The 21,465-nt window shown below is 42.0% G+C and overlaps 1 protein-coding gene across 3 annotated transcripts in view; it reads right to left on the reverse strand.

Annotated features, from left to right (window-relative positions):
• Positions 1-376: 376 nt before the first annotated feature.
• pdzrn3b (PDZ domain containing RING finger 3b) overlaps positions 377-21,465 on the reverse strand; it is a 108,192-nt gene continuing 87,103 nt past the window's right edge. For all 3 annotated transcript variants that reach the window (XM_031280477.2, XM_031280468.2, XM_031280486.2), the window contains 7 exons: positions 11,282-11,535; positions 9,804-9,888; positions 6,921-7,019; positions 6,213-6,275; positions 5,934-6,035; positions 4,427-4,543; positions 377-2,778 (listed from right to left, as the gene is read on the reverse strand). In XM_031280477.2, coding sequence (XP_031136337.1) covers positions 1,264-2,778; positions 4,427-4,543; positions 5,934-6,035; positions 6,213-6,275; positions 6,921-7,019; positions 9,804-9,888; positions 11,282-11,535 — 2,235 coding nt within the window. In that variant the 3' untranslated portion in view covers positions 377-1,263. The remainder of the gene's footprint in view (positions 2,779-4,426; positions 4,544-5,933; positions 6,036-6,212; positions 6,276-6,920; positions 7,020-9,803; positions 9,889-11,281; positions 11,536-21,465) is intronic.

Genomic DNA, 21,465 nt, shown 5'->3' on the forward strand with positions numbered 1-21,465 from the left:
GGGTGTATCTACCTATTTGCCTTATTAGACCTCTTCTGCAGTGTATGTGCATGTACAGAATGTGCTTGATTGACATCTCTCTGAGAGAGAGAAGTTACACCTTTACCAGTTGTAAAAGGCTCATGCAGTTTGGTGATCTCATGTAAATTCTGGCAAAGTTAGCCAACATAAGTGAAACCATCTGCAAATAAAAGTATTTCTCCTGGACAAAAACATTTCAGACTCCCTCAGTGCAAGTCCAACTAGCCTCTATATAAAATACACTTTGTGACATTATGTGCAGGGTTTACTACGATTCTTCCTTCCCTTTGTCTGGCCCTATTTTGATGATCCAACACCTCTTACAAAATGACAAATTCCAACAACATTTGAAAGCTCATCATATATAAAACAATAATTTATTATTTCTCTCATTTTACAAGACATCAAATTGTGTGGCTAACTAAGGATTTGTTAAGCTGTTATTCTGTCCAATACATGAAACCCTAAGAAAGCAAAAGTGACTACAATGTGTGCTTTAACAAACACAGACATTTCAATTTCAATGTGAGAAACATCTTTGTCTAAAGATACGTACATACACAATGATATCACGTTATGATGTCCTCTACATTATGTAACAGATGGTACATCGCTGGTGTTATTAACTTTGGGAAATCAGCACCATTAGAGAGAAATTAAAACTAAAAAAGTGGATTTGTTACAAAAATTATTTTTTTTTAAATTTACAAAAGTCCTTTTGAAAAGGATTATGTGTTCTACCTTGCAGGAAAATAGTATTGTTTCCATAAAAGCACTAAGTATGCATAACAGTAAAATACTGATAAGAGATATATAGTACGAACAAAATAATGCAAAATAGTGTAAATGCTGGCTGTTTATGTATGGCACATGGTCTTTACACACTTTCAAAACCCTCCAAAAAAGTCACATATTGTGTTTGTGTTTCCAAAATTATTTAAAAGGGCAAGCACAAAGGTAGAAAAGGTTATTGAAAGAATTTGAAAAAAATGTTTTCAAAATCATCATCATAGCCATGTCCCACTCATGTCGAGTTCAACCATCATTATAAAGGCCTTCTCTTCACCGCAGTGGTGGAAAATGTTCGTACAGGAAAGGCTTTCCTTATTTCCTATTTACAAAATGTTGCCACATTGAACGAGGCAGGAATCTCTACCCCTACTGGTAGTGTCCTATGTACAGTCCATTACACTCCAGTCCATCCTCCTCTGGCTGGCCCGCCACCTGAACTCAGAGCAGGACTTAGACTGTGGTCACAGACAGCAGTGAGTTGTAAACCCTTGTGCCATCTGGTGACTTGGTACCATGGGTCAGCAGTTCCTGGATGGTCATCCAGTTGTCAAATATTTTCTTATTTCTCTTTTTCATCATCTTTTTGTGGCTGAGTTCGATGATGTTGGGCTCCTTTTTGTCCTCTGGGCCGGCCTGCTCCTTCAGACAATCGGCCCGACTCTGCTTCATGAACTCGCGGCGCTGCCTCTGCTCCTTGGCGCGGACGGCGTGCTGCTTCCTCTCCTCCTTGCTCCAGTAGCGGCCCATCTTCAGCTCGCTTATGGCGTCATCATCTGTGGTCATACCGCTGCGTTCCTCGTGAATGCGCAGGGCGCGCTCCCTCAGCAGCTTGTCCCGGACAGGCCGCTTGGTGATGTAGCGTGTGCCGTCGCTGCGGATCTTCACCTTCCACTCCATCTTAGGCTCCAGGTCACTGGGGCTGATGGCATCTCGGCACATGCTGACCAGACTCATTTGGCTCTGGGCGTACTCCACGGCGGATTTCTGCTGGATCAGCTGCATGTAGCTCTGGTAGTGCTGGGCGTGGGCCGGGATGTGGGCATGCTTGTACGGTGAATGTGGCTGGGAAAAGCTCCGCCCGGACTTACTGGACTCTCCCAACTTCCTCTCCTTGCTCTCTGCTTGCAAGGCTCCATCTGGATCCTTGGAGGAGCCTCTGCTGCGACTGGGGCCACAGGCTTCCTGGACGGGGGACAGGAGAGGTTTGAGGATCCTTCCACTAGAGCTGGCGGAGCCGGACGCACCAGCCGGACCCTGATTCTCCGCTCCTCGACGGAGCGAGTTGTCTGGAGAGAGCTCCAATGTGAGAGGGGTGCTGCGGCAGCTCTCGCCAGTGTTGTAGGCACTGGAGCTGTCCTTGTCCGATTTCTCCGGCAGCTCCGTGATGTCTGAGAGCTCGTGCCGACGTGCGTCGATGCTGGTATTGTAGTTGCGGAAGCCACTGTTGTGGAGCATCCAGGACTCGCGGCACTGCTCCCTCAGCTGCTGCATCTTGTGAGCGCGGACGATGTTCAAGCACTCCAGCTCGATGGTGCGCAGCTCCTCGTTGAGCATCTCCAGCTCTTTGTCCACACACTCTTGGTCCTGACCTCCAGCCCCACCCCCCTGGTAGTATAAACCCTGGGCTCCACCGCTCCTCATCTGGCACTTCAGCTCCAGGAGTTCTCTGAAGCGTTCGCACTCATCCGCCGGGATACCCAGGAAGTCAGTGTCAGCGTAGTCGACGGAGATGAACGACTCGCTGCTGAAGGGCAGGTCGGTGCTGCCAAGGGTGTCCTGGCTGTAGGTGAGCTTCCTGCAGCTGCCCAGCGTGTTGGTGGTGTGGTCGTCGCCGAGGTTCTCCTGCTCCGAGCTCTCGTCGTTTCGCGTACTCTCGTCTGTGCGACCCACCCCGCTGTCCTTCTCGTGGTGGTTGGACAGCAATGTGGCCGTGTCTGTGGTGCCTCCATCCTCCTCGTGCTTCTTCTGTAAAATCAGACAACAGGACGACTCAGAAACACTGCCGCATCATGCAAGTGTGTAAAACACATTTTTGGACTGTAATTATTAACCTTGCATTACAAAAATCTTGTAAACCAAACATACAACACACATATATCAAGGTTTTCACAAATATAATATATCTCCTTTAAAACCTGCTTCTAAAAATCCTCCTTTATTAACAACTACTCAGGACACCTTTTAATTCAAAATGGACCTATAACAAAAGCTTCATACAGTATGTCTCCAGTTGTGAAATGTAACTAGGTACATTTACTCAAGTACTGTACTTAAGTACAAATTTGAGGTACTTGTACTTTACTTGAGTCTTTTCTTTTCATGCCACTTTCTACTTCTACTCCACTACATTTCAGAGAGAAATATTGTACTTTTTACTCCACTACATTAATCTGACAGCTTTAGTTATTAGTTTTTTACAAATTAAGATTTTTGCACCCAAATCGCATGTAGTTTATAAAATACTAGTGCTGTCAAACGATTAAAATATTTAATCGCGATTAATCACATTAATGTCATAGTTAACTCACAATTAATCGCAATTAATCGCACATTTTTACCTATTCTAAATGTCCCTAGATTTCTTTTTGTCCAATTATTTTTTCTCATTTTAATATTCTTATCAACATGGAAAAGTGGATCGGCTTGCTTTGTGCTTTTGTCGCCTGGCTTTGACGAGGGGGGGCGGAGAATTGGCATCAGCTGTGTGCTTGGCCATCAAGTGGTATTTCAGACTGGACGTGCTGCGATGATAGCTCAGTTCACAACGACTAAACACACAGATCACTTTGGTCTTGTCAATGGAACCATTTGGCAACTTTGTAAAAGTAAACTTTTCATTCAGAATCTTATTGGCATCCATTTCGGCATCTCACCCTCGCCATCCACTCAAACATAACGTTAGCCTACTACTCTTTGGCCGGCTCGCAAGCCCAAACAAGTGTGTGTCTGTTGTTCTGTTTCCAGTCTAGCTAGATCCGGTGTGGTGTTGTAGTTTTTCTAACATTACTAGTTGTTGCAACAGCATGCGAAAAAAACTACAAAGTTTGCTATGCCAAAAAGAACATTAATCTCGCGATAAAAAAATTGACGCCGTTAAAATGGGTTTGCGTTAACGCCGTTAATAACGCGTTTAACTGACAGCACTATAAAATACGATGTTTTATTATACATTAAACTACCCAACAATATACAGGCTTACAAGTACAGCTGAAATTAGACGTATAAACAGTAGTTTACAATAGTTGATTGATAGAACTGTTTTGATCGTTTCCAGTTTGTAAGGACTTTTACTTTTAATACTTTAAGTACATTTTTCTGATGATAGTTACATACTTTTTACTTAAGTATCATTTTCAATGCAGGACTTTTACTTGTAACAGAGTATTTTTACAGTGTGGTATTAGTACTTTTACTTTAGTAAAGCATCCGAATACTTCTTCCACCACCACGTCTTCTTTCCACAAAGGGGGGAAAAAATGTTGCCAAAAACAACTCAACAGCTGTTGACCTTAGCAGAATTGGCTCGGCCAAAATAATCTATAGAAGAAAATATGCGTTGGTGCAGATTGATTGTGCTCATCTGCCTCTACATGCTGTGCGTCTGTGTGTGTACCTGCTGCAGTCTGCTGGCAGTGAACTGCATGGCCTGATGGTGCTGCTGCTCCAGCATGTCCATGTGGAGGTCATCCAGGAAGTCGTTCCTGTCATCATCCATCCAACCCTCGTCCAGCTGAGACGCAGCGGGGACAAGATACGCCTCATTAGATGCAAATATTTCACTGCAAAGCTTTACTCAAAAAGTGGAACATCTACTATTGAAAGGCTCATTCTTGTTTGTTAGCATGGCATTTGGTTCCACAAGTGACCATATGAGGTTTCAACTAGGGCTGCACAATATGAGGAAAATATGCTATATGCGATAGTCTCGCATTGCCAGACCTTCCTCCACAGCGCTGCGGAGGAGGGTCTGGCTAGTCCACACAGCATTCCCGGGATGGGAGAAAAACATGTTTTGGTTTATTGGCATTTCTTTAAACCAAGAGCGCTTGGGACCGGGAGATCGTCGGTTCAATCCCCAGACCGAAAGGATAAAACCTGGGTGGGGAAAGTGAAAGAGCAGCGCCTGTCCCTTCCTCATTACCACCACTGAGGTGCCCTTAACCCCAATTGCTCCAGTGGAGCTGCTCAGTGGCCAGCAGATCAGACTGTGGTTGTACTGGGCAGCTTCCAGGTATGAATGTGCAATTGTGTGAATGTGTTCAGGAGAAAAGAGAGGCTGCCTCTGAGTGAACCTTCCCTAAATAAATAACGGTTTAATCACAATCGAAGCACCGTATCGCCTCTGCAAAATAGCCTCGGGAAGGAACTTGTTTTGGTGGAACATGTGTACGTTCAAAAGTTTTAGTCGTGCAACAGAAAACTCAGATTGGACAGATAGTCTAGCTAGCTGTCTGGATTTACCCTGCAGAGATCTGAGAAAAGGTTAACCATAGTCCTCATAAATCGACCGGAGTTTAAAATGCCAACACAAAGAAAGAAAGACCAAGGTAACGGATATTAGGTAAGTGAAATCCGGCAGAATTTCCATCGGCAACGGAGCAATCCCGGAAGTGGATAGTCGTGGATATAGACTATATATGCAATAACGTTGTTGAATATTGTGATAACGATATTACTTGCAAGAAATAAACAGATATTAAAGTGTACTCAGTTCTGCTGCTTTCAGTATTCTGCTAAAATACAACACTACTTGTTGAATTTAAAACCTATGAAAGGAAATCATTTCCAACATTATTTTATCAAACAAATTCAACATTGAATTGAATATAAAAAGGCACGACTAAAAAAAAAGAATGACAGTTACATTTTAAAGTGCAGTTTTCTGCTGACATTTTCTTTCAACTAACACAAAAAAGTGTCAGTGTCTTTCGCGATATGTCGCAGCCTTTCGCGATATGGTTATTGCGCCAGTTGATATCGCGCTGATGATTAAAAAAAACCTGATATATTGTGCAACCCTAGTTTCAACATGTGATGTCTTGTTGTTATTGACATTTACTGAGTTCACACCGTTCTCCTAATACATCCATGGTTCACACCCATAATGACATCCAAATTACCTGGATCTCTGGTCTGGCCACCAGCAGAGAGATATTCTGGTTCCCCTCACTGGTCAGCAGCGCTACAGCATCCTCCCGGTTCTGGATCTCAACGCCATTGATCTTGGGGGACAGAAAGACATATTGCAATACTGGCTCTTTTCAAAATAAAATGACACTTTCAATGGACGTTTTTCAATTGGTGATTCGTTTACAAGCAAGTAATGCAGTCCTAGAAATATACATAAACTGAGTATTAAAGAGACAAGTAAAACTGCTGAGATTTCTCACAGATCTTACCTGAATGATTTTGTCCCCTTCTCTAATCCTGCCGTCCTTGGCAGCGATGCTGTTTGGATCAATCTAAAGAAAAGGGAATAAAAGAGTAAGAGATTAAAGTTACTGCCAACTTACTCTGTCCATTCTGAGAATTAGCTTTTATATATTTATATACACTACTGGTCAAAAGTTTGTGGTCACTTAGAAATTTTAATTCCACTCCATTACAGACAGAATACCAGCTGATATCAGTTGCATTGTTTTTTAATCAGGGCAGCAGTTTTCAGATTACATTATGTGCTTACATAATTGCAAAAGAGTTCTCGACTGTTCGACTGTGTAGAAAGAAGTGGCTGATCTTTAATGCAATATCTACATTGCCCATTATCAGCAACTATTCATCCAATGTTCCAAAGGCACATTCTGTTTACTAATCTGATATCATTTTAAAAGGCTAACTGAGAAAACATTGGAGAACCCTTTTGCAATTATGTAAGCACATAATGTAATCTGAAAATTTCTGCCCTGGTTAAAAAAACAATGCTACTGATCTCAGCTGGTATTCTGTCTGTAATGGAGTGGAAATTTGGAAATTTCTAAGTGACCCCAAACTTTTGACCGGTAGTGTATTTCTTCCACTTACTGAGTTAAAGTGAACATCATCACGGCTGGCAGTGACTATTTACTTACTGTTAAAAGTAGATTTGTGATCTACCCTGCACCACATACCTCACTAATGTAGATCCCAGCCTCATCTTCATCATCAGTCCTGTAGCAGATTGTCAGGCCGAGCTTCTCTTGGATACTGGCCCGGTACAAATCCACTTCCTTGTAAGACACGTGCACAAATTAATATCCCAAACATCTGAAAGTATTGGCTTTTTTTTCTTTCAAGATTGAGTAGAAAATGGTTGTATTTTTGGTCATGTTTTTTTGGACGGACTGAATATACCGACTACAAAATGGGATCATGGAGCAACAGTGATCCATCAATCACTGTAATGAATGTTTCAGCTGGATGCAGGGAAGCCATTGGCTTTCTTAGAGGCCCATTGACAGAATGAGAGATGATGCAGTGGACTGCAGATGGGCAGAGAGCCGTTTTTCACTTGTCAACACCTGTAATCTCACAGATACAGATAAAGATACGAGCAGTGCTGTTCTTCGAGGGCAGAGGATGGGCTGTGTGAGGGTTAACCCGCCCGAAAAACTGAGTCGCACCTGAATACTGAAGACTATCTTAACAAAATAGATTGACATATTCTCCTTTTTTGCTCAGCAGTTAGATGACAAATGTAGTAACATGTAAGAACTAGTTTCACTTGCGTTATAACTAGGCCTGTCACGATAACAAATTTTACTGGACGATAAATTGTCCCAGAAATTATTGCGATAAACGATAATATTGTTGTTCTGAGACCATTTTCATCTAATATAATGATAATGGCATAATAATGCAGGTACACCTTTTCAAAGATCAATAAACCTTTATTTCTAAAGAATATTTAACACTGGAACTGGAAGACATTTTAAATATCCACAATAAATGAACAAAACAACCAAAAACAATAAATAAAATGGACTCTCAGTCTCTGTTAACAAAACATGCACTGGAATAAAAACCAAACACAATCAAAAACAATAAATGAAATGGAAATGCTTCCGGCTGCGATAATTTCCATTTCAATTATAGAGTTCATTTTTATTTATCATGCGATTAATTGATTAATTGATTTATTGCATATTGCGACAGGCCTAGTTATAACTAGGCTAAATGTGAACTCAGGAGCCGTTGGTGCAACGGGTTCTTCAAATCTTGGCAACTTTACGGCAATGACAAAATGCCAGACAAGAAAGCAAATAAACGTAATTCTCAAAATGTCAAGCTATTCTTCTTAACTGCTAAAAATCAAAATATTTTCACTGAATTAGGCAAAAGCTAAATATTTTAACATGACTAACTATCTAGTCCCCTATACAGGCATCCTACTATAATCTATTCTTGTGCAAATTAGAAACATTATGAACTATACTGAGTGACAAAGCATGTAAGGAAACTGATCTGAAGCAAGCAGAGCATCACTGGATCGTTTGTCAGCCGTTCTTTTCTAAGACAATCATTCTGTGAGGACCCTGGGGTTTGTCATGCTGCGCATCTGCCATTAGCCGCCCAGAACTTCACCTTTCTGGTCTCAGCCTCATATAGCTCCTCTGTGGATATTATTCATATCAAGCAGTAGGTGGCTGGGGTTTAATGGGAGGAGGTGTCAGGGTTGGCGGAGGTCACCGAAGGAGCACAACAGAGACTTGATCATGGCCTCATCCAGGCATCATCAGATTAATCACTGCAGTGCAGACCTATTATCTGTGCCATCTAATTATCCACCAGCCGAGGAAGACTTATTAGGCCTTGTCACTAATAAGTAATGATGTCACTGTTGTGCATCTGCTGGAACAAACCAGCAACTCGATTCCTGTCTGGCCTGCACTCAGTGTCTGCATGTAGAGAGAGTGCCCCATCAATAACTGGGATTTATCAGGACTTGTGGTCACAAGCAAGGCCATTGGACTGGAGACACAAAGGCGACCTTGGGTCTGCTTCTGTAGCAATGATGCACTGCTGTCTGAATGTAGCTCTTCATTGAGTACGTTTACATGCACACTAATATTTTGCTATTATTTCCAATATGACAATATTTCGAATTTGATACAGGTCATGTAAACAGCATATTCCTTTTGGATATTCCGAATAAGGCCTTTTTCCCAATTTAGCATTTTCCGATTAAGACATGTGGGATATGCGGATATTATTCGGGTTTTAGAAACATTCTTATGACATGTAAACAGCGGATTCGGAATATGCGTCTCAACCTGGATTTTTACCACAGTTTGCGGTAGAGATGCACGGCCAAAAGAAAAGAAGGAGAAACACAGCTACTTTTAAACATGAAAGACTTGGGTATCAACAGGTTTTGGTATATGAAAAAACATCGCAACAGCGACCTTTTCAAGAAGCTGGTTAAAAGAAATGAAAGAGGGACGCTGCGTTCACACGGTCAAACAAGTCTGCCACCGGTGGAAAACTTTGAAAAAAAATCATATTTTGCACAGCTCCAGGTTAACTAGCCTGGGAAAACCCTGACGAACTTCTGGCAAATTTAAGATTTGCTCTGCTAGTCCGTCTGGCCAAGAGCACATTCAAGCCCATTTCCAATTTTTCCAAATCGAGGCACCAATCACAACCGTTGAGGCGGGCTTTACACGATGACGAAAGCGCAGCAATGGCAAGCAGCTTTTTGTTTACATTCAACATGGCGGCCACCGAAGCGCAGCGACCCGTTGATGCCGCTGTCGCTGCTACGTTACCCGGATCGTTGGTCTGATTGGTTGAAGGACTATCCAATTGCGCCTCAGTTACAACTGAGAGTGGGTCTGGTGTCAACCAGGCTACAGGTAAACGGGAATATTAGTAGAATATTCACTTTCATTAGCCGTGTAAACAGCCTAGTGGGAATAACGTCTTTTTTCAGAATAAGGGCAAAAACCGGAATATTACTGTAAACGTAGTCATGGAGAGGAGAGAGGAGAAGAAGGAAGGGAGTTGATGTTTACCTCATATTCCAGCTCCTCGCGCTCTATGTCCTGCTGTATCACCTCCAGGAAGTCATTGGGGTCAAAGTATGCATGTGGAGGATGCCTAAGAAAGGAAAAAGAGTGTAAGATACTGGAAAAGAGTGGAACACAGACACGTTTAAAATAAAAGGAGAAAAAAAAAGAAAATCCTTTACTAACAAATTTGTCAATCTGGATTTAATTTTGCCCCCGGAGTTTGAAAATGAAATGGGGAAAGAGGAAGTAATAAGAACTCAAAGTAGAAATCACTCTTGAATCAGATATATTGAAGCTACACCCGGAGGCTAGTCACAAATTAACATACCGTGTTATTAATTTGACTCAGAAATCAATTAAAGGAATCACAATCACAAAATGTATTAAAGGGCAACTGCTGCCGCCACAAGGTGGAAAATGTAGCCAGACTCTCTGAGCGCTCCAGGGCCTCACTCACACACACATATATATATGCATGAACTAAACCATCATTTTAATGCGGCTGTGTGCCCCGGAGGAGCTGCCATCTCCAGTAGGTGACAGTGACATTTTCCCTTAAAATTTAAGACACATCCCATCTGATCACAGCTGTGTGGTCCAAAGAAGAAGGTAAGGTGTGTTACTCTCTTAATTAAGTATTAAGGTGAAAAGTCTGACTGTGTCTCTGAGAGTGAAGTGACCTTTTTAACATTGCTGAGCTCTGACACCAAAGAATTCTTGTATCTTCTCATTTAAAGTGGATTTTCTGGAAACGTGCATTTTAAAAAAGTCAGTTTCAGGTCAATCAGTCTCTATTGGAATTCTTTTTTCCTTGTTTGTATATGAAACATTGTGGTTCAGTTATTTTCAACTGAGGAGGTTGCCGGCCAAGTGTCAGCACACCCAGCTCTGTCTTGGCACCAGAGGAACAAATACAGCCCAGATTAGGTTAGATTTTTTGGGTGTTGATTGGGCTGATTTGGGCTCAAAATCTGAATCAATTCTTCTTGCACTCGCACCAGCACTTGATCCAGGAATTAAGAAGGCAGACCGAAAAATTGCATTGGGGCTGTGCTGGTGTGGGGCGTACTGCTTCAGGTACCGATAAGACGATGAAATACGATCCAGAAGTGCTTGTTTGTGTAATAGATCAACAAAGTTACGGCTGTGTTGCATTTGGTCAGTCTGACAAGACCAGGTGTGTCATATTTAGGCCACTGTGGATTTCTGTGTTCTTGATCTAATTTCACACACTTTTAATCATTGTTTAGGAAAAAAGGAAATAAGTTTTTACCCTTCTGCCAAGGCAGCCCTGTACATGGGTATGTGAACATATTTGGGGATATATGTCGGGGCATGAATATGTGACCACGTGTTTATTGTATGTATTGTTTGAACAATAAATCTTCACAGTATATATGCTAGTGGTTCAATTTCTAAGCAGTCTACTCATTTTAGCAGCGTTTTCTCTCTAATTCTTCATGAACTGAGTTGGTACTCACTCCTCTGGAAGCAGATACTCCTCCAGCTCCGTCATGGGGGGTGAAGAGGGAGACAGCTTGGTGAGGGCCATGATGTGCTGGAGGGTGATGTCGGTCTGGGTGCTGATGTCTGAGACCTGGGTGTCACCAGCCGGGCTGACCACTTTGGGACGTGGGGCACGGCGCAGAACCTGGACCATGATGGGCTCCTTGGCGGTGCGGAAAGCCTCCACCGCCTGGTCGTGGGTGGCCTTGGACAGGTCCTTGCCATTGACCTGGAAGAAGACGCAGCGAGAAACGAATCAGTTTGTTAAGGATTCTGCATGGTTTGTTGGTGGAGAAGAAACAGGAAGAAAATCACAAGGATGCAAAAGATGCAAGCTTTTTATTCCTATTTTATTGTGATCTCTGAGACTGAAGAGGATATTTATTATTCCAAACTGATGTGATCATCATCTGACGTTTAAGACCTCACATGAAGCACTGCGCGCGGACAAACTCAGCAGCAATATTCTGTCGGAGAAATGATTCATTACTGCTCAGCTTGTTTTACAGGGTCGCAGTTGGGCCGCGTAGAATAAGACCTTAATTAAGATGAGCCTCTTTTTAATTAATCCAGATCATTAGCTGAGGCTGCATGGAGGAGCCCTCATTTAGCTAAGTCATCTCTCAGCAGAGGATAAATTTGACCCCTCCCGTCAGAGACAGTGGAGTGGGTGCCGCCCGTTAACCTGCGATTAATTTGAGTAAAAGGCTGCTGTGTGTCGCAGAGAATAGGCCAAATTAGTTTTGTTGAGCCACTTAAGGCCTCTGTGTGCTGATGAAAGTCCCTGCTCTCAATGGAATGTGTGACCAGATCCAATGAGACTTAACGTTTAATAAAGAAGACTTCAGTCTGCACACATATCTATGCTGTCCAAAATGTCAGGCCTTGCATACGGATACAATTTTGATTGTGCTTTGGCCCAAATGCCACTGTAAGCTCACCAAAGCATCTTCTGGTGGAGCAGAAAGAGGAGACGTAAAACCCCAAACATTATTTAACCCAGTGGACTTTAGAGTTAAAGTCCCCTGTGGCCGCCTGGATGAATACTGCATCCTGGGTGATCCCACTGGCCCTCTGACTTTATCAGGGTTTACACAGAGCTGCTGATTCGCTTTCAATCACCATATCATACAGATTTTGTTGGTTTGTGATTCCTAGATGTGTCGAAAGCTTTGATAGAATCTCAGCCTGGGGCTCTGCTCGTTTCACAGACTCAACGCTCCCTCCTCCTGCCTCTCCAAAGCAGACATACACACGCTCAAAGCTTTCTTTAGAATCAAGTTATTTTCTAGTATGCAGAGTAGCACGTCATTAGGCGTGTCATCTTTAGAAGTAAATCTTTAGCGTCCTTTCTCACTCATCCTGACCTCTAAAGTACATGCAAGTCCGTATTTGAAGATTCATTTTCTGATAAACGTGGCTGGTTGATACGCCTGCCTCCGGCTATGGTTGTCTCATTCAAATTCAAGACACACTTTGCAGACTTAACTGTGGTGCTGCACATAAGGAGTAGCAGCAATATTAAATCTCCAGGGAATAAATGCTGTATATACATAACCTGACTTTGACTAGACAATGTAAAAACTGAGTAAATATTTCTATAAAGGAGTACATATAGAAACCAAAGGCACTGGGTTGGGGTGTATGTGTGTGTGTGTGTTAAGAGAAAGAATGAAGGCAGGAAAAGGAGGGAACTCAATGCAGAAGTCAGAAGAGGCTATGTGCCCACTAATAACCAGAAGAGACGAGTGCTAATCCTGGGTCTGCAGGATAATTGGATCATCTCAGTGGACTTAAACTTCTACTTCTTCTACATCAAAAATGAATAGCTCATCTATTTGCAGAATAATTTGACACTGAGAAAAGCGAGTTATCATATCACAGATGAAATCACATGAAATCCTACTCAAAACAAAACTAAACAACCTTGAGATTTAAGAGCACTGCTCTCTCTCTCTCGTGCAAAGAAAAGTGGCTTTGACTGTGAGCTGAAACACAAGCAAAACAAGTTAACATCACAACATAACAGAATGCATCTAAATTCCTCTCTGTTGTTGCTGCTGGTATCAGTAATAAGCCTTCCTGAAATCACACGAGACCTCACATCCTCAGCCATCTTTGTTTCCCACAGTGAGCCATGATGTTGTACATCAGCTGAGGAATACAAGCGCCTTTGTGCTTTATTCTCTCTGCATGCAGGCTCCAACAGTCAAACCTGGTTGCCAGGAATCCCGGGGCTACTTGAAGTCAGTGAACCAAAGACAAAGCCTTTAGCCCCCGTCTTGTTGAGCCCGGAGCATTCTGCCTCAGTGCTCTCAATGGGGGGAGTCTCCTCCCAGCTGTGGAGGGGGTCCCACAACCTCCATTCACTACGCTCACCTCTGACACAGAGTGGCCCTTTGCAGCACACTGGGAAAAAACACACAACATTCCCCTGACACAATACACAATGCTTCACCACCACTTGGCTCTCCAACTTCAAGAAAGTCACATATGATATTCTTGACGAAATACATCGATGTCGATATTGCGACGATATTGTAGGGTTGACTATTGGTGCTTTCACAAAATATTTTCACAATGAGATTTTAGATAAATAATCATCAATAATGTTGATATAATGACTAAGTGGGTAAAGGCAAATAAGAATACAACAAATAAGTCTGGTAAGTTCATAAAATGACATCCCTTTACTGTAAAGGCTCTGACACACCAGCCCGATTATCGGCCGTCTGACAGTCTGGCGAGGTCGGTGACTCGAGTCTGTTTGATGTGTTCCGTGCCGTCGTCAGTCGGAGGAGCCGTCGGCATCCATTTTGGCTGATTTGACTTGTTGAATCGGCCAGTAGGCAGTCGGACTCAATGACCAATCTGATTGGTTGCGTGCTAGCCCTTGCCTAGCGAATCAGTGCTTCTACCACAAGAAGAAGCCCGAGAGCTGACAACTAAATATCTTCTTATTGCTAGCCATCGTATTTTCTTCCGTTCAGCGAGTTAAGACAACAATGATTCTTCTTGACTACTATCAACACTCTCTGATGAAAACAATGACTGACGACAGCGTGCTCTGTGTTTACTAGGTCTAGAGAGATGTTCCGTCATTTCTGGTTTTCATTTTTTGGGCGACAATACAGATTAGCGCCACCTGCTGTTATGGAGACGTATTACATCTCACACACGCGCAGAACGTATGCTGTTGGCGTCGCTTCGGTGTGTTCTGAGGCACTTTTTTGACTCAGGGAGGCAGTCAGTCGGACTGCCTTTTCTGCCTTAATGCAGCCTGTAAAATCAGGAACAGACAACACTTTATTAGGATATTATGATATCCAAAATCTAAGAAGACATCTAGTTTCATATATCGATATAATATCGATATATTGCCCAGCCCTATCTCCAACTATGCCATGTTAACCCTCTGCCTTAACCCTTGTGTTGTCTTCGGGTCAAATTTGACCAGTTTTCTAAATTTCTATATCAGAAATATGGGTCTTTTTTTTAACCACCTAATTTTAATTACCCAAAAATAACAGGGATGATTCCATACAACGCGCTTCACAAGTACAACATAAGATCGGATCTCTACTTTCATTGAAGTTGGGGTGTTTTGTTCAATTTTTTAGCATTTGAAAAATACATTTAAATGTTTTGAAACAGTATCCTCTCTGAACTTTGGCATATATCCTTCTGTGATATCCTTATTTTAATATTAGTCTAAATTATTCATAATTTTGTCTTTTTTAACTCAAGGATTAGATATAATTTCCTATTAATGACGTTTATTGAAGATGAATTCCAAAAATAAGTGTAAAACTAGTAATAAGTTGGCGTTAGTGGTGTTTATATATGGTAGTGAAAAGAAGTGTAAAATGGCAAAAAAAAGCCCAAAACATTGAAAAAAGCTTGTCGAAAAAAGAGACAAAAACGTAATTTTCAGTTTTGACCCGGGAGGACGACAAGTGCATGGTCCAATGGAAGACAACACAAGGGTTAAAGCAGCGAAAAGCACAAAACTCAAGCTGATGCAGTAATGAGCCAAAGGCACCAGACTCTGAATGCCTCCTTAACTGTAATCTAAGGCTAGATTCACCTTTGCAAACGCTTGAGCTGTGGTTCATGTTGACACAGCGCAATGATGACTGACACGCAGAAATGACACTGTCGACCGTTGGTGCATCCTCCGAAAGGGGTCTTTGTTAAATCCATTTTAATTGCAAGAGGGGAGCAACGCCCTACTTAAAAGAATACTAATTAGGTCTAAATCAAACGTCAGCTGTGTCGGTGTTTGGTGAGGAATTTACACAGCTGTGGCTTTGCTATTCACAGCCTATTTTCTTTAATTAAAATATCACATTTGACCTCTGGTGCAACAGTGGAATCGGGAACCTGTAATCCATGCACAGGATTTGGTTTAGGCTGTTTCAGAGCAAACCAGGATTTCAGTTTTCATGAGATATCTATGCCAGTCGTCAGCGCTCTGGGTAATAATTAGGGGCAGCAAAGGTCAGCCGTGTCCCGAGCACCGGCGGGGTATCTTCCACGGAACGCAAATTAAGCTGTATTGAGATGCTGATATGGGAATATACTGGTATGTGTGTGTGTGTGTGTGTGTGTGTGTGTGGGTGTAATCAGTGATTTCTAACCTGCTGCCAAAGATGCTCATCTGCCAGGCAGCGAGCTCAATCTCTTTCATTGTTATCTTTGTATTATGGTAGACAGGGTGAGGCTGCCTCAGCTTTTCATTTATTCCTTATTTAATCAGGTAGTGTCATTGATATTGAAGATGTTATTCATGAGAACCCTGATATCAACCAAGTAACAAATAATAATCAGCCTAAGTTCAAATAAAATTTAATTGATCATATTGACAAGCCTTGCCTCCCTTAGTTACTGTTGCTATGCCTGTCAAGTTTTTGTGTTTCTACACACATTTGCTGTTTATCACGACAGCAGATTTAGCACTAAAAATTCCTAGTATATTTTTTGCTGGGTCCCTGATTTCAGACAGAGGTAGTTTGTCAGAGGTAGACAAACTGAGCTGAGGTCAGCTCCATGAGTAGTTTGAAAACGCTGTCTGGAGTTAACTTTTTAAGATTTACAGCCATCCTCTTTATAGGTTTCTAAAAACACTGATGTATATGTTGCCATTTTTGTTGGCTACACTGCATTTTGCTTGCTTGAAGATGGTGGCGGTGCTGCATTTTGTACCATGTGTTGTGTATTGAGTTTGTGGTGTTACGCCCCTGGAGGCCAGGGTGAGCATATCATGCTCTCACCTACACACACCTGCAAGCTATAATCACTCTGATGTTCCCTTTGTGTCACTGCACCCTGAGGAAGGCTCAAGCCGACACGCGTTGGTGTATTTTTAATGTCTTGCCCTATTTAAAGGCCTTTATCACTTTTTGTAACCAACCTTGAGTGCCTGGACCTGGATTTTTTATGACTTTTTTGGTCATTCTTCTTCCTTTTTGTGAATTGCATTCCCTTCGATGAGCACTGGTGGTTAAAGGGATACCAGAAGCGCTCCTGCCACTTCTTTCACTTATAGCCGACTTGTTGAAAACTGTGAAAGCAGTCTTAAAGATGCACTTGATACATGTAGCTACACACATGAAAAAGTACTTAAAGACCGAGGCTAATGTCTAACGGCTATAAGCTAAAAATTAGCATAATAACCAGATGATGATCAGTGTAGAAGCTATGGAAATACATAAATAGCATTGTTCTTGTATTGCAGAGTAGAGCCAGTTAGCCTTTGTATTATACGTATGATAAAATCAGTCATTTCATTCTAACATAACCTCATTTGGGTACTTAGCTTACATACTTGGAAAAGCAACACAGAGATTAGATTGATCCTTTGTTATTACTATTTTAAAGAGCTATTACAGGAGAAAAGGCTTTTAGGATGGGAACTTGTGTTCGGCAGGTGTTAACACCAGTGGGACAGAGCTGTTAATGTTACCCTACATTGTGATATAGCATCCAGGACCAGTTTTCACACAGTGAGGATATACTACACAGTGGATGTGCTATTGTAAATGGAGCTTTTATTCTTTAATGGAACATGAAACTCCACAAAATAATGTAATATGAAATGCTCATGCTTTGATTGGACAGTTGTTATATGGTTTATAATTATATAAATATAACAATCAACGAAAACAGGGAAATGAGTTGATGAAAAAATGTAAATGGACTGCATTTACAGTATATTGCGCTTTTCTAGTCTTGCAACATGACATCATGACTTTGCGTAAACATACACGCCCACTTTCTTAAGCCAAGTGGCGTGTTATCTGTACGCATTTTGAGCTATCCACGTGTATGTCTACGCTGTATACAGCGGACGTAAACATACACGCCACTTGGCATGTTATCGCGGGAAGAAAGCTACGGCTGGGTTTAGGAAATGTGACACGCGGGACACAACCCCCTGTCTCCTGGGGGAAAGTCCTGTGTTTGACCCATCCACCACCCCGACCAACCTCCCTACGCGGATTTGCGCCCTTTCATACTACTCGCTATGGCGTAAATTCACACGCAATCGCAAGGTAATGTAAGTCAATAGAGGCCAGACGGCGTTGATAAACACGCCAAAAAGCGAGTATGCGTCTTGATAACACGCCAATAATGGCATACGAATTGGCGTGTCATACATACGCCACTTCATGAGATCAGTCTCAACAAATATTCAAAGCACTGTTACTATAGTACAGGAACCATTCACACAAATTCATATACTGGTGGCCGAGGCTACCATCCAAGGTGCCACCTGCTCATCAGACAAACATTCACACGCATTCACACACACCGATGGGTTTTAGTGTCTTGCCCAAGGGCACTTCGACACGGGACTGCAGGGCCAGGGATCAAACCACCGACCTTCCGATTGGTAGACGATCGCTCTATCACCTGAGCCACCACAGCTGCCCAAAAAAAGATTAGCATATGTTAAATTCTGATCATTATCATACAGAAAATCCTTTTTCTGTATGCAGTACGGTATTCAGCAGTATATTAATTCAATTCACTGCCTGTGTTGTGTAACATTTGTCTTTGATACAGCCATTCAATCACCACCTAATCCTTTAATAAAGAGGAGAAGAACATCATTAAAGAGCCAGTGTTTCTGTTCCTTGGGGAAATGCAGCGAGGTGAACAGAGTGGAAACTCTGCCAGGCAAACGGTGTCTTTCAAAGTCGGGCAGAGGAAACCCTGGGAACTTCACTCTATAGACGAGCATTTTAAAGAGCCTAAGAGCCGGAGCGCTCGCCTCCTCTTTCTGCTTGGATAAACTTCTTAGACAAATTCTTCAAAGTCTGTATTTCGGAACAGAGAGGAGCGCTGACGTGATAGAGAGCATGGAGACTTGCAGGCTATATAAGAGGGGCTATATAACATTTGAGTGGCAGTCTAAATTTGGGTCATTCTACTTAAAAAACAGTTAATCCCTCTTTTATTTCACTTTTAACCATTTTCATAAGAAAGAAAGAAAATGCAAGAACCAGCCAATGATTTCTCAGTGTGTGTGTGTGTGTGTGTCAGGATGCGCACACTTGTAAGTGTGTCTTGAAATCTGCACACGCCGCTCTTTTAACTGACTGGACCGAAATCTCTCCAAGATGTGAGTCTTGGAAACACAACACCTTTATTTGCCACAGTGTGAGAGCTTACTGAGGATTACAGAACAAACAGCTAAAACGTAATGCTGTCTGAAAGAGACACCACTGTTTACTAATCTGATTCAAGCATGGGGCAATTGTGTAATTCACATTTGATCAATTAAGAACCCAAATCACTTCCAGTATGCTTTCTGTTTCCTCGCTCTCGTCTAATGAGACTAATTGAAGGTGCGACGTGAGTCTCAGGGAGCTGCTGAACTTTACTTGACTTGGAATATGATTTCTTTGACTTTTAAGCCCTTTAACAATCACCTTTTTCATCCATTGTGTCGAATAAGCTGTTAAAAAATGATTTTTATTAGTAAAACACACAGTAACCTGCTATCGTGCAAAAACAGTGACTCAGACTTGATGCTAATCTGCAGAAAACTTGAACTGAAAGCAGACAAAACTCCAACGTTTTATTAGTGTATTTAAACTGAAAAATCTCGAATGCAAATACAACTTACTGTATGAAAGGTGCAATGTGTCGCATTTCACCAATCACTCACATTTGTCTGAGCCATCAGCACAATTTCTAATGGCTGAAAAAAATGGCAGTCTCCTCTAAAGGCTACCAAGCTGTCACACACTAACTGATAGCATATTTTTTTGCTAAAATTGAGCTCTATGCCAGGGCCAAGTCCTCAAGTCAGCAAAGTCAAGTAACAGCGCACAAACAGCGCTGCAGAGAGATATACTCCACAGGAAGAAGGGGAGCAGAGGGAGCAGACATGAGTTACGTGTCAATCACACACATAACCAACAACAAAGCAAGTCTTCTGGACGTCCAACCTCCACAAAAGGATCACAGCTCCTTCCATGCATGTGGCATCCACAGTTGAGCCTACATCATGCTGTTAATGACACATAATGCCAGACTCTGAATCAGAAGAGGAGCTCCTGGTCAAACACACTGCTGGGAAAGGCTCCCTTTTACAGCCTGATAATGGGACATCCTAATCATCCCTAATCAATCAAATGTGACTGCTCATAGGCCACATGGGCCACACATGTTTTATTCATTACAGGGTTTATACAACACAAAAATAAAGCACAAACAAGGTGCATGTTAATGCTAATTTTATAATCAGCACACTATTAGATATGTACCTACAGTGACAATCAGATTAAAGCACTGCTGCTCTTGTAAAACAATAGGACATTGATGCAAATTAAGAGCACTGTAGAACAGGAAACAACCCTCTTATTTTGGTAAAATTCTGATAAAGACTATTCACGTCGAGTCACCCATGATCATCCCACTTCAAGCCTCTTTGTTAACGGATCAGACAGCACACCACAAACTAACATCTGTGACTCCAATATGGATTTAGAGTTGTGCTGACTTTTTATTTAGCCAGTGAGTTTGCCATGTACATAGCAAATGTAATAATCTCTTGCGCTAACCTAAGAAGTGTTTTTTTGCCTGTTTGTGAATGATCTGAGGGTCTTGTCATTCAGGCATTCATAATTTGTGTTTAAAACAAAATATAAACAAACAGATTTACCTTATAGTTTTAGGGCGTTTTCACACCTGAAAGTCCGAAACAAGGTCCGAACCAAGGTTCATGTTTTTGTTACATTGTATACATTTGATCCGGTAAGTTTTGGTTTCACACTGCAGTTATGCAAGCGCACTAAATATCTAAATGTGACAAAACTACGTCCTGCCGTCAGCACATACGTGAGCTGCGTCTCCAGATACTTATAACTGATTGGTTTGTAGACGGGCTTCCCTGTCCTCTCGTGCGTCTCTCTGTGTCGGAGTTTTTTCAACTGACTGCCCCCTACTGCCATTCTACATACTCTTTTTGTTTTGTTGTGATGTTGAGAAGCGAGACACGGAAACTTTCTTTCTGGAGCATTTATTCAGAGACAAACGGAAACCTACATTGTACATTTACTACCACTTAACAAATAAACTGCTGATGTATTCTCTGCTTTAATAGCCGACAGCTGTCTGCTCTGAGCTCATTCACCGTCACTCTCTCATGTAGCCTACACACTAAGCACCGAGCTATTCCTTAAGGAGCTTCCTGAGAGCCTGCCAGAGCTTCTTGTATTTGGTCCGAAAGTCCGAACCATCCAAAAAATGCTTTCACACTTTAAAACGAACCGGACTGGTCCGGACCGAGACCACCTCTTTTTATCGGACCAAAATTTGGTCTTTTGATCCGGACCATGGTCCGGGGGAGGTTTCACACCTCTAATTTTGGTTCGGATCAAACTGAAAAGTCCGAAAGTCTGGACCAAATGAGGTATGTGTGAAAACGCCCTTAGATATTATTTTTGCTAACAATTCACATTTCTATAATTATCCAACGAGACAGGCTGAGAATATTCATCTTCATTTGAACAAAACATCCCGCGGGCAGTTCTCTATCAAATTTCTTGTTTCGAGTTATTTTGTGGAATGAAAATTTACATTTAATGGATTCCTCTTTGTCATCATCTAAGTATAAAAATAGACTTAGAAATGCCCTGCTGTGTAA

The sequence above is a fragment of the Sander lucioperca genome, chromosome 6, assembly GCF_008315115.2.
Source record: "Sander lucioperca isolate FBNREF2018 chromosome 6, SLUC_FBN_1.2, whole genome shotgun sequence".
Classification (NCBI taxonomy): Eukaryota; Metazoa; Chordata; class Actinopteri; order Perciformes; family Percidae; genus Sander; species Sander lucioperca.